At 42.1% G+C, this 14,303-nt stretch overlaps 1 protein-coding gene across 1 annotated transcript in view; it reads left to right on the forward strand.

The window, feature by feature from the left end:
• The first annotated feature begins 918 nt into the window (after positions 1-918).
• Positions 919-14,303, forward strand: part of LOC134529113 (protein MON2 homolog) — a 102,764-nt gene continuing 89,379 nt past the window's right edge. Inside the window, exon 1 of the mRNA XM_063362867.1 lies at positions 919-1,211. Within this exon, the coding sequence (XP_063218937.1) occupies positions 1,092-1,211 (120 nt within the window). The 5' untranslated portion in view covers positions 919-1,091. The remainder of the gene's footprint in view (positions 1,212-14,303) is intronic.

The raw sequence follows: 14,303 nt of genomic DNA on the forward strand, positions 1-14,303 counted from the left end.
ATGAAAACACTAGTTACTAATTGTTTTCGAAAAAAGAAAGTCCATATGTTGATTACATCTGTTATTATAGTGTCAACTGAGAATTTATTTGCATTTTCATAGCTGTTAGGTGCACAAATATAAATATTATATCTTGTATTAATGTACTTTTTAATATTAAAATTTCATTAGTTTTATTATTGAACGAGACGGTGCACGCAATGCGCACTGAGCATACTTTGATGTGGGACAATAAACAAAACGACTCGTAACAATTTCGCTCTGCCCTGCGCCTCTCCTTCAACGCCTTCCCCTGCGCTTTCTCCCCTACATTCTTTCCCTTTATCCCTTATTCGTCGTGCCATTCTCTCCCCTTTCACAAGCTCCGCCCAAGTGACCGTCATCTGCGATCGGGTTCTGCGCACGCGCACATTGGCACTTGGTGTTGTTCTAGGCGAATTCAAAAACTGTTACTAAAGTACTTGATATTTTTCAAGTGTACTCGTTTGCAGTACCTGATACAGGCGTGTATCAGTTACAAAATATCATGTTGATACTTTTCGACCCACCTCTAGCAACAACTGTGTGCTTTGTGAATGTAGGAAAGGAGCAAGTATGCTCTGTCCAACTCACGTCAGGTAGTGGGTGTGCATACGTATCCCGTGACGTTACGGCCGCATCGTCCACCGTTAGCCAGGCTCCAGGTGTGTAAGTTTTAGGGCAACTTTTGTGTCACTGGCGCCCCCCCCCCCCCCCCCCCCGGATCTAGGCCACTGGGCCAAGGGTATAATGTTGATTTGAATTTTTTTTTACGTTGATTATAATTTTCTACTTCTTAACATTAATTTGAATATTTCTCTTTTGACTAATGCACTTTAATTTTATTTTGCACTGTGTGTACTTTGTGCAATTCGTGGAAAAAGCAACTTGGCATTTCAAACCGAACACATCGTGAAATCATAACATTGAAGTTGAAAAGCCCGTGAAGGGCATAGGTGAAGTGGTTGGAAAAATTTGAGGAATTTCATATCAACAAAATGAATAACAATTTAGTTACAGTTTAAAATGAATTTCTTTAACTTGAAAATTAATGCGTTTACATTGTTGTGAAAATGTCGAGTGTTGGCACAGTTGCTTCAAGCGACGTGGCGCAGAAATTTGTGGAATTGTTGCAAAATGATTTGAAAAATATTGCAATTGAGTCGAAGAAAAAGTATCCAGGAATAAAAGAAGTGAGTAAAAAATTTATTTATTTTTTTTTTTTTAACCATATTACATGTTATACTGATGTAAATGTTATGCTTTTTTTTTTTGGTTATGTGTTTTTGTTTTCATTGTAAACATTTATGAATTTGCAATGTTACTAGTTATATTTATCTCATAATGCGTAGTTTTTGGTAGTTATTAATTACACTATTTTCTTATTTTCTTTTTGTTACAATCTTGGTAGGGGTAAACCCCAACTAGTGAGGGCTATCCCTTAAAAATAAATTCCGAAAGTAGCATTTTAAGCTCCACCGATGTTACTGAGCGGAACTTAGTTTTATCCGCCAACTCTATCCAGCCGCCCGGGACAGAGTGCTTGGGACAACAGCAGCCAAAGTCATTCCACGCAAATACGGCAAATTCCAACCAAGTTTTAATATTTTTACAAGAGAATGAGCAGTTATAACGTTAGAGCAGTTACAGGGTGACCTACATGCATATGTTTACTATAAATAAAAATTAAATTTACTGTGTGAACCATCGTACAGGTTGTCCCAGGGCCTCTGAAAGCCCCCAGTGTTGTTTTTATTGCGTATTTCACAAGAATGATTTTTTTCGGAGCCTTGGGCTAAAGGAAACGATATAGCTGATACATAGGGACCTTCCTGAAGGTATAGACTTTCAATTAAAAATTTAATTACCGAGCAAACTATCGTACAAGTTATCCTAGGGCCTCTGAAAGCCCCCAAAGTGTGGTTTTCATGGAGTATTTCACAAACATGATTCTTTTTCGGAGCCTTTGGCTAATGAAAACGATATAGCTTTACATAGGGACCTTCCTAAAGGTATAGACTTTCAATTAAAAATTTAATTACCGATCAAACTATCAAACAAGTTGTCCCAGGGCCTCTGAAAGCCCCCAAAGTGTGGTTTTAATGGAGTATTTCACGAAAATGATTTTTTTTTCGGAGCCTTTGGCCAATGGTAACAATATAGCTTATACATAGGGACCTTCCTAAAGGTATAGACTTTCAATTAAAAATTTAATTACCGAGCAAATTATCGTACAAGTTGTCCCAGGGCCTCTGAAAGCCCCCAAAGTGTTGTTTTTATTGTGTATTTCGCAAACATGATTTTTTTCGGAGCCTTTGGCCAATGGTAACGATGTAGCTGATACATAGGGACCTTTCTACAGGTATAGACTTTCAATTAAAAATTTAATTACTATAGATTTTTAATTAAAAATTTTATTACCAAGCAAATTATTGTACAAGTTGTCCCCGGGCCTCTGAAAGCCCCCAAACTGTGGTTTACATGGAGTATTTCACCAACAAGGTTTTTTTTCGGAGCCTCTGGCCAATGGTAACTATAGAGTTGGTACCAAGACCAAGGAATAATTTTTTTGTTCTCACTCTGCTGAAAAATATTTGAGTTGAATATTTTGCTTGCTATACAATTTAATATTATTAAATTCATTGTCCGTGTCAAAAATTAAATTTAATCTACTCTCTTCCTTGTGGACGATATATAAATTTGTATTTAATATGCCGATGCAATATGCAAGTGAATTCAAGATTGCAAATACCATGTCATTACGAAACTTTTAACAATGAAGAAATAATTATTTAGAAAAAAAAAATTGGTTGTCTGTAAAGTCGGTTTACGGACGATAGTTTAACGTGACAACGTCATAACAAAACATTGATGAAATGATTGATCCAGAAGAAAAGGAAATATCATATTCGGCCTGAGACTGAGCCGTAATTGGTTTTTGCAACCAAACCAGTTAGGCATTAAAAATATTATATTCTTTGAGGAAGAAATTTTGTTTTAATTTTTCTATCTTTTGTATGATAAAATCTACCGCTGCATACTTTTATGAATATCATTGAATAATTGTTATTGAATTATCACTATTTTGTATGGATACAAAGGAGTGAAATGAAATGTACAGTTTAATTAATAAATTTACTTTTATTTGCATTCATTAAATCAAATATATTTATTACTTCTGAAATGTTGCGTGTGCCGTATTTATTTTTACAAGTACAAAAAAAATTTCTGCAGCTGCCGGGATTCGAACCAACAACCCCTGGATTGGAAGTTAGCGGTGCTGACCGCCAGGCCACAAGGCCATGCATGAAATTCAGTTGTTTCAGATGGTATATACATATTTATAAAAATTTTGCTCACGGTAGGGGAATAATATTTATTTCGTTTTTATAACACGATTTTATAACAAATACACATCCCAAATACACCAAACTTATTTATAATGTGTTACAATATTTTTTAAAACATTGTGCAAAAGATCCCGGGTGTAATTTGAATTATTATGTGTAACTGTACAACACCATTGTTGGTTCAAAACGTATTTGAATATTCAACATTACTTTTAAATAACCGTACCGATTGTGCTGAAAATCGGTGGACAATCGTTAAATTACATAATATTAATAATTCAAACGACGAAAATATGATTGAAAAGTCAAATCGATGGTTCCAATTGAGTGGAAGAGAGATGCCACGCATGCGTACAATGAGCAAACAGGCTACATCCGTAGTGGGACATCCGTAGTGGGACACTTTTTCGTGCGTGCAGCCGGCCTTCATCGATTTATTAGACGTTATCACGTCAAAAATTGAAGGCTGGGTTAAGTAAATACGTATCATTTATCTTAAGCATATATATACATTTCTTCAAAGTACACTATAACATTTTACAATTGTTAATTTTTTAATTTGTTGAAATACTTAATTAATAAAATAATGTTCACATATCAATATATGTACTTTTATTTAAATTATAATCAGTAATTGGTGACATAAGCAATTTTAATAAATTACAAATTTTGAATATACTACATGAAAGAAACAATACTTTCCTTTTACACACAAGCAACAAAGTGATTCACATACCTCAAATTTTTGTTTTCACTTAACTGTACAGTTTCTTAAACGTTATTACAATAAATATTGAAACATACCACGATGTACGTTTACTAAAGCAAGTATCCCAGACCCCTCCCATATAGTCGTGATATTTTCCAACCCGCCGGGGAGGAGCATACGGCTATCAATCAGCATAAATAGAGTATATCTTGGTGTAAGGGTAACTGTGCATTAAGGGATGACCACTAGTCTACTCATATACAAGAAAGATTTCAAGTATCTTTTTAATAGATCCCAACTCATCAAAAGGGAGGTATATAAAATTAAGGTATACATAAGTATTCCATGAATACAAAAGTTTACAACAAGCTAAACAGTACAATATTGAGTAGAGCGTGACCGTAGTCGTCAAACCGTGTCTCTTACAATATGTGTTCGCTACACGGGCGAGAAGTCTTATATGTCAAACAGTACTACCTTAAGGTTAACATTGAATACTTAATTCTACTCCTAACTTCGTACACGCGCGTGTGGGGCGTATAATTTAGTTCGGTTATACAACAGTGGTTACAGATTTTTAAGTACATACGTAAATATTACTAATGTCACAGAAACGTGTCTTTAATTACTTCTAACAACGTATATATTGGAACAGTGTTTCTGCAGGGGTTGGGCGCATCGCGCACATTTTCATAGTGAGCCTAAGCAGACAATATAAGGAAGCGAGGTACGTTCTATGTTAAGTATACGAGAGACGCAACAGAAGGAAACCCGATAGTGCAAAATGTACATATCCTCCTAAGACGGGAGCGGGCCGGATTCCCGGCCATGGGCGGCGCCGAGGACAAGAACTAGTATAAATGAAAAAAGAAAAATTTAGAATTTTGAACGTGGCGGCCAAACGTAAGCGAAGGGGAATTCAAGCCACTACACACCAACACTCACCCACCCATGACCGGCGACCGGACCCACCACCCGCGACAAACTATTCGCACTAGAACAATGTACTATCTAAGAACGAGGCGAGCGCGCCCAGCCCCTTTATACTCTAAGGAAATTAGTCCGGCGTAAGAACACACACATGCATAGTTACAAGCGACAAGCAAAATCCTTCCGCGCACCACAAGCGCCTAGAGAGGGGACACGTTGACGTCAACACTGGAGGGAGAAAAGGAGGGGTAATACTCCGCTCAAGGGACGGCGCACTCACAGGTGAAAGAAAACAAAAAAAAAGACATCACGTAATTAATAAGATGTGACGGAAGCAGTGCGCCTCAGCACACTGCAACCACCCTCGCTTAAGGGAGAACACACCCCTGACGAAACAAGTGCTGGAAGGTGTAGACGTCGGCAATCGCAGACATGCAGGCGGCCAAACGGGGGGGGGGGGGGGGGGGGGGGGGCACGATGATCTTGAAGAAGACGTCCCGTGCCCGCATCTCGTGTAAGGGCGCCGGCGGCAAACTAGCGCACTGTGCTCCTTCCTTCGACACGATTGCGTTCCGAACAATGCCGTGGCTCCCAGTGTTAGCGCAGTCAACGACTCGGAGCATGTAGTTGTTGAGTCGGGTATCAGAGTTATCAATATACTCGCCACGCCTCACGCCGTTGACGAGAGATGCAATGTGAGGAGTACGTGCGGTGCGCCGATGGGGGAGTAGCAACTGACTCACCCCAAAGGCGCGTCTTCAAGCGTCCGAAGTTCCAGCATCCGGGACCACCAGTAGTAAGCGGCGGCGATGGCGGGCACGGTACTGCGAAGACTGCGGCAAGGGGAAGGGGGGGGGGGGAAAAGCGCGAAGCGTGGATCTCAGGCGGTGACGTACGAGGGGGGGGGGCGGGCCCAGCCCTCCCGTAGCACGTCGGCTAAGGTGATCGGCGATGACAAGTCGAAGCGCAGGCTGGGTGGGGGGGGGGGGGGGGGGACGAAGCGAAGCACACGCGAATTGAGTCGGAGTATCGGAAGGGGGGAAAGAGAACTTCACTGTTCTGGCGCATAAGCGGAACACTAATACACAATCTTTAAGAGAAATCAACAATATTTTACTGCCATATCCATAAATATAAATAAGAAACTCTAAAAAGATACAGAAGATACACCAAAGTTGTTTCATACTCTAACGCACATAAGCCACCAACAAGTATACATTGAAAAAGGATTATAACCCCACACGCCAACCACAAAACCAAGCGTACGTAATAGATTACAGAATTACAAGATTACAAAAAAAAATTTTGGAACACGCGCGTGTACTATACTATAAACGATTTATTGTTAAGCATGATACGCTTTTAAGTGGCTAACGTGGCTTTTCCTCAGACGCCCTCGTGTGCCGGGTTTAGCCAAGAGCACCGTGTTGGCCCCCAGAAACCTAGAGATCCTATACGGGCCGACGAAAGGGGGGATAAACTTAGAGCCCAGCTTCCCAATCTTTGAGGGGAGCGCAAAATTGCGTACCAAAACAAGGTCGCCTACTTGAAAATCGCTCGGATGTCTGCCAGTATTGTACGCATCGGAAACCCGTTCCCTGGCCCTTTGCAAATTAATTGCCACGGAATCTACGATAGCTTCGAGTGCTGAAGGGTCCCAAGCCTCATCTGCGGGAGGGAGTCCCCAGATATTAAGGAGAGGGTGAGCGAAACTGCGGCCCAAAAACGGGACAGAGGGGGGGAACCCAGTGGCAGAATGAACAGCACTATTGAGGCCTATCGAAATAAATTCGATGTCTCGGTCCCATAGAGTCTGATCTTCTCTGTAATAAGCTGTGAACACGCTTTTTAGGACTTTATTCACCCTTTCGGACATATTCCCCTGGGGGAAGTAAGCGCTGGAGTGAACAGGCTTCATGGCCCACTCCATGCACATGGCTTGCCATTCCGCTGAGCGGAAATAAGAAGCGTTGTCCGACACGATGATAGCGGGGGCTCCCAGTATCTGCCAGACTCGCGTCCGAAGAGCGCGAGTTATCGTAGCTGCTTTGAAATTCCGTAGAGGTAGTAGGATAATGAATTTTGAAAAAATATCAACTAGAACTAATAGGCAATTGTTCCCCAGCGTAGACCGGGTTAACGGCCCGAATATATCGACGTGCACGGTGTGCCAGGGGGCCACGGGAGGGTCAGCGGCATACATCCCTATTTTCCCACAAGAGGGGGGCTTGGAAACCTGACAATCATGACACGCGCGCACGTATTGATGTACGTCGCCGCGTATATTGGGCCAGGCAAAATGAGCGGAAATTTTTTGAAACGTTTTCGAGATGCCGAAGTGACTGCCCAGAAAAGAGCCGTGAAAGTATTTAAGGATCAGGGGGCGTAGTGAAACAGGTACTAACATTTTACGCGCTCGTCCCGACTTCCCTGTGTAAAAGACGACACCGTTTTCAAAAACATAGGGTACGTCGGCGCCGGCACTAATTTGGCGACGGATGTCACTACAAAAAGGATCTGTAGACTGTTGCTCTTTAACATTAACGTAGGATTCCGGAAAGATTCTACTTGTATTCACGTGAGCCTCGACAAGTGGGCTAGTGAGCTTATCGTCCTCCGAAAGGTGGGTATCAACAGAAAATTCTTCCGGATTGAACATCCGTGATAACGAGTCAGCGACTACGTTTTCAGTTCCTTTTACGTGTCGGATAACGAAGTCGAATCGGGATAGGCGGAGAATCCACCGGCCCAACTTACCCAGTTGGTTGGGGTGGTTAAACAACCAACTAAGGGCCTGGTTGTCCGTATACAGGTCGAATTCGGACCCTTCGAGGTAGGAGTGAAACTTCTCTACGCCGAAGAGGCACCCAAGGGCCTCCTTCTCGTATGTACCGAGCCGTTTCTCCCCATCTGACAAAGTTCGGCTGGCGTAGGCAATGGGTCTGAAGGAACCGGCGATTTCGTGACTAAGCACCGCGCCCAAAGCTAGAGAAGAAGCGTCCACATGTAGAGAAAATCTTTTATCAAAATCGGGTAGAATGAGGACTGGGGGACTCGCTATGACTGCCTTTAATTTATTGAAAGCAGTATCACAATCCTCTGACCATGTGAAGGGGACGTGTTTCTTCCGAAGCGAATTCAGGGGCGCGCACAGTCGCGCAAAATTGGGTATAAAGCGCGAATAGTACCCCAATAATCCCAAAAAACGCTGCAGGCCCTTCAAGTTCCGGGGGCGCGGGAAGTTTACTACCGGGGATACCTTGTCCGGATCCATCAACAACGTACCCTCGGCAATCACATACCCCAAGAACCTGACGGACTTTTGCGCCAGCGAAATCTTTTCGGGATTGACGGTGAGGCCTGCACCGCGCAATCGCAAAAAAACCTCGCGCAAATGCTGCATATGTTCACCAAAGGAATTGCTATAGATGATGATGTCATCGATATAGTTGAAGGCAAAAACCATTTTAACATCTCGCAGAATGTGGTCGAGGACCCGGCTAAGAGCCTGACTACCAAACTTTACTCCCATGGGTATTCTTTTATATTCGTACTGGCCCCAAGGGGTAGAAAAGGCCGTGTAGGGTCTGCAAGAAGGGTCTATGAGGCACTGGTGGAAGCTATTGTTGAGGTCGATAACGGAAAAAATTTTGCTCTTTCCCAATTGTTGTAGGGCCATTTCTACGGTGGGCAAACCAAAATTATCGTTAATTATTTTCCTATTTAAGGGAATAAAATTATGAACAATGCGGTAGTCTACGCCGTTTTTCTTAACCTTTAAAAAGGTAGGGGTGCTGTAGTTGGAAGTTGAAGGAGCTATGACGTCGGCTTTCAAAAGTTTGTCAAGAATTTCTCTCATTTTAGTCATCAATATGGGGTTAGGCTTAAAAAATTTAGACTTAACGGGTTCCAGGTCTTTCAAATAGAACTTGTACGGCTGCAAGTCACATTTTCCAATTCTTTTCGTAAGGACATCCGGGAACTCCATACGGAGATCCTGCAGAATCTTATCCTCCGCGGTATCAGGCGTAACTTGATCGCTTTGAAGCACATAATTACGCGAAAGGGTTTTCGAGCACAAGGGCACGTCGAAAAGGGGTTCAAAACCAAAATTGATTTTACGGTTGGCAAAATCCACCCTGGCTCGCGTTCTCCCTAAAAAATCCAATCCCAAAATCATTGGAAGGGAAACGTTAGGCACAATCAAAAAAGAATGCCGCCATGAAAACCTGTCTATTTTAAGATGTAGATTTAGAAGAGACGTAGCATGAAGCAATTTGTTATCAGCCAAGCAAATACTTGTGCGAGCGTGTTCGCTAATGGAAAAATGCCTCGAATGGACGCGTTGTCGGAGTTGTTCAACGAACTTATCACTGACTAAAGAGTGAGTAGCCCCCGAGTCTACGAGCGCCAAAATAGAAAATCCAAAAAGGAACACATTAGCAAAGAGCAGGGAATTTTGCACCGAGAAATTACCGTCAGCACTGGGGCTGCAACGCATCCCTACACGCGCGGTCCTCCGGCGTTTCCCGGACATTGGTCACGAAAGTGGCCGGGGCTGCGGCAGCGGAAACAAAGACGCTGGCTGACGTCACGAACGGGTTCAGTGCAATCAGACATGAGGTGTCCGTATCTCGTGCAATTACTGCACCGATAACGACCGCTGCGGGGCGCCGGCCCATTAGATTCCATAGGTGGAGCAGAAGCGGCCATGCGCTGCGTGACGGGTGCACTTACACTCGCCGCGTGAGTTGCGCGAGTTACACTGGGGCTTCGCGGATTCAGGTCTCTCGCGCGAAAAACTTGTCCTGCGGATGCATGGTCCCCAGACGGAACCACGGCGCGCCTACTCAACCCGGGCGCACTGGGAAATTCTTTCGCATAACATTCATGCGCTACAAGTCTGTTTTGAATTTCTACGCTCCAAGCGCGCAGCTCCAACATGGTGGTGGGGACTGAGAGCATCGAACCATGTTGCAGAGTAGACGGAGATACATTCCCCAAAATGATTTCCACTAAACTTTCCTCCGGGAGTCCGAGATCTAGCGCTTCTGCGAAAAGACTAACAGAGTTTATGAAGTCTGAAAGTGACTCGTGGGGCCGCTGAAAACGGTAAACGAATTTGCGTTTACACGTTTCCAGTACTCTGGGCGGGCAAACCAATTTTAAAACATTTGCCTTAAAGACGTCAAAGGAAGAGCCGGCGGTGATAGCTTCACTGAGAAGCGAAACGTACGCGTCGCTACACTTACTCAAATAGGCTTTGAGAAAATCGGCCTCGCTCACCAGTTTCAGGTTATATATCCTGCTAGCTTCCGCTAATTGCATTAGAACCGCGTCCGGGACATTTCCCTCTAAGCGCGGCAGGGTCTTAAGCGCAGACAGGAATATCTTTTGACTAAATACGGGCGCGGCTCTGGGTTCAAGTGCTACGCCGACAGGAGGGTGTATCGCAGCGGCTGCGGTTTCCCGCACGTGAGCAATTACACGTATGCGCAACTCGCGTACGGTCTCGGATTCCCCAACTTCCAGCCCGTGATCACCCAAGTAATCCAACAAATCTTCTCTACGCAAAGTGTAAACCCACCCGACGGCGGGGGCGGCTGAGGAACTGGCCATTACACTACCTATCTAGTGGTCACCTGTTAAGCTAATGTTACGTTGCTGCTCACCAAGTAAGCAGAGTGGCGCAGGTTGAAACATACCACGATGTACGTTTACTAAAGCAAGTATCCCAGACCCCTCCCATATAGTCGTGATATTTTCCAACCCGCCGGGGAGGAGCATACGGCTATCAATCAGCATAAATAGAGTATATCTTGGTGTAAGGGTAACTGTGCATTAAGGGATGACCACTAGTCTACTCATATACAAGAAAGATTTCAAGTATCTTTTTAATAGATCCCAACTCATCAAAAGGGAGGTATATAAAATTAAGGTATACATAAGTATTCCATGAATACAAAAGTTTACAACAAGCTAAACAGTACAATATTGAGTAGAGCGTGACCGTAGTCGTCAAACCGTGTCTCTTACAATATGTGTTCGCTACACGGGCGAGAAGTCTTATATGTCAAACAGTACTACCTTAAGGTTAACATTGAATACTTAATTCTACTCCTAACTTCGTACACGCGCGTGTGGGGCGTATAATTTAGTTCGGTTATACAACAGTGGTTACAGATTTTTAAGTACATACGTAAATATTACTAATGTCACAGAAACGTGTCTTTAATTACTTCTAACAACGTATATATTGGAACAGTGTTTCTGCAGGGGTTGGGCGCATCGCGCACATTTTCATAGTGAGCCTAAGCAGACAATATAAGGAAGCGAGGTACGTTCTATGTTAAGTATACGAGAGACGCAACAGAAGGAAACCCGATAGTGCAAAATGTACATATCCTCCTAAGACGGGAGCGGGCCGGATTCCCGGCCATGGGCGGCGCCGAGGACAAGAACTAGTATAAATGAAAAAAGAAAAATTTAGAATTTTGAACGTGGCGGCCAAACGTAAGCGAAGGGGAATTCAAGCCACTACACACCAACACTCACCCACCCATGACCGGCGACCGGACCCACCACCCGCGACAAACTATTCGCACTAGAACAATGTACTATCTAAGAACGAGGCGAGCGCGCCCAGCCCCTTTATACTCTAAGGAAATTAGTCCGGCGTAAGAACACACACATGCATAGTTACAAGCGACAAGCAAAATCCTTCCGCGCACCACAAGCGCCTAGAGAGGGGACACGTTGACGTCAACACTGGAGGGAGAAAAGGAGGGGTAATACTCCGCTCAAGGGACGGCGCACTCACAGGTGAAAGAAAACAAAAAAAAGACATCACGTAATTAATAAGATGTGACGGAAGCAGTGCGCCCACAGCACACTGCAATATTTTACAAACATCAAGAACTCAGGCACATAGAACATTTTAAAGTCTTAACAAAATTATTAACCTATTGACTTCTTTACAGTTGCAATTATAAACATTACACTAATATTTACTTCTCAGTAATTTTTAATATTCACACAATTTTTTTGTGTACAACCATGACTTGTGGGTCATGAGTCATAAAACAAGATAAGTATTCATTATGTGTTGTTTAACAATCACCATTGTTATCTGGCTTATTCAGTGCACTGTGCAGATATATTTAACTATACATGATTTCATAAGACAATTTTCAACCAGCACTATCATATTTTGTTCATAATTTGTTCTAGATAAGCAGTTGGTGCATAAGAACTGCAACATGTAGCATGCAATAAATATACAATAATTGTTAGCACACTGTCGAACTTAATTTATATATGTGGGTCATTCCGAAATCAAGGGACAAATTGTAGTTGTTAAATTTTTAAAATTAAAAATTCAAGAAAAAGGGAAATTGTGGTATTTCTATGATCAGCATTTATTGGTTGTCACAAAAGTACCATAGAATTAAATTAACTCTTTCTATTTAAGTAAAAAATACAAAAAAAATATTGTAAGTAACGGAGGTAACGCAAATTGCCATGGAGGTGACAATACACTACATGGAGGTGACAATACACTACATGGATTGACAAAATTTTCAATTGGGGTAATCATATAATCATAAATAATAGTATCCTGTAGTCCTATAGTATTAAGCAAAATAACATTATTTTAAACTGTTGTTTTAAGGCACTCAGTAATAAAAAACGATGATACTAAGGCCCGAATTCAGAGTTGACCTTCGAAAGCGCATCCAACTCTCATTCATCTGGCAGACTCTATACCTCTCATACTTTAAAAACGCCTTTCGAATGACTGCCAGCTGAAAGCTTGTTCCCATCCACTTTCAGTGAAGATCTGGCAACATGGCACAAAAATTTTCTTAGATCAAGTACTTGGAGTGTGTGTGGAAAAGCGCCCTATTTAATTTCGATTGTCTTTTGTTTGCTCTCCCGCTGAAAATAATATTTTGTTTGGATTGGACACGAGGTTAGGGTTACCAGACACTGATAATAAAAAAAAGGACGACATTCATCTCGCAAAAGGAGGACAATATATATATATTTTTTTAAAAAGTCATGAATTAATTACAATGGAGTACAATATTTTACAATGTTTTTGCATTTAATACAGTTTCAGTATAAAGAATCAAACAAACTACGCATATACAGCATATTAAAAACACGTGCTTCTGCATGTGCTGCTACCTGTCAAGCTGTCATAGTACTACTTACTAGTGGGATGACTCTGCGGACAGCGCGCGCTTTGCCCAGAGTGTAACTGCAGGAATTATCTCACTTTATAAAAAAGCCGGACATTTTGGAGCATTAAGGAAAATCCGGCCGGACGCAAAAAAATACATACCTAAAAAGGAGGACATGTCCTCCTTTTGCCGGACGTCTGGTAACCCTACACGAGGTTGAGAAATGTTCTTAAGATGGATACGTTGCCTAAAATTATAGTGTTTTCTCCAGATGAAAAAGTGATTATTTTTGATCTCGTGAGAAAGCACAAAACCGTAATCGAAAACAAAACAAAAAAAAAACAGATGCAGTTTCTTACAAAGAAAAAAAATTGTGTTTCGAACTCTTGATCCCGACAAAAATAAAACGGGTCTGCTAAATTTCTTATATACCTTCGCGGAACTGGATTTTCATTTTTAAGATCATCAAAAAATTCAAAAACCTCGTCAATGTGATTTGGAAATTCATCCATATCTTCTGCCATCGCTACAAAACACGTGTCTGATGCACACTTTGCGGGCGAAACGATTTCTTTAAAAACGCATATTTAATTCCAAAACATATTTTTACATATCTGCCATATGACAAAAATGTTTTAAACAATTACAATCATACATGAACACGTTTTTATGTGGGAATTATATATTAAAACCATCAACTGCTCCGCCAATTTTCAACTGAACATGCATTCGAATGAGCTTCAGACCACATTCACTTTCAAGTGGTTGGCTCAACCAACCACTGAAAAACGTCTCTGCCGAGCAGCTTCAATGGAAAAGCCTTTCGGTGTGTGGATAACCGTCGAAAGAGCTCTCTGAATTCGGCCCTAAATCAACTCCATCTGGAGCCCCTTTTCCGTGGCCACTTTCACTGTAGTTCCATGTTAGTGATTCTTGAGCGAATTCATTAAGGTAATGGGACATAAAAAATAACATTTTTTTATTTCTGTACTGAGTCGACGGGGAATCACTTAGGAAGTGGATATTTCCAATAGGTTGCACAAAACTGGAGACGAGTTTGAGTACTGGTGTAAGGTATGCACATATTGAACTGGGATCATGTCTCAGACA

This window comes from Bacillus rossius, chromosome 2 (assembly GCF_032445375.1).
Source record: "Bacillus rossius redtenbacheri isolate Brsri chromosome 2, Brsri_v3, whole genome shotgun sequence".
Lineage (NCBI taxonomy): Eukaryota > Metazoa > Arthropoda > Insecta > Phasmatodea > Bacillidae > Bacillus > Bacillus rossius.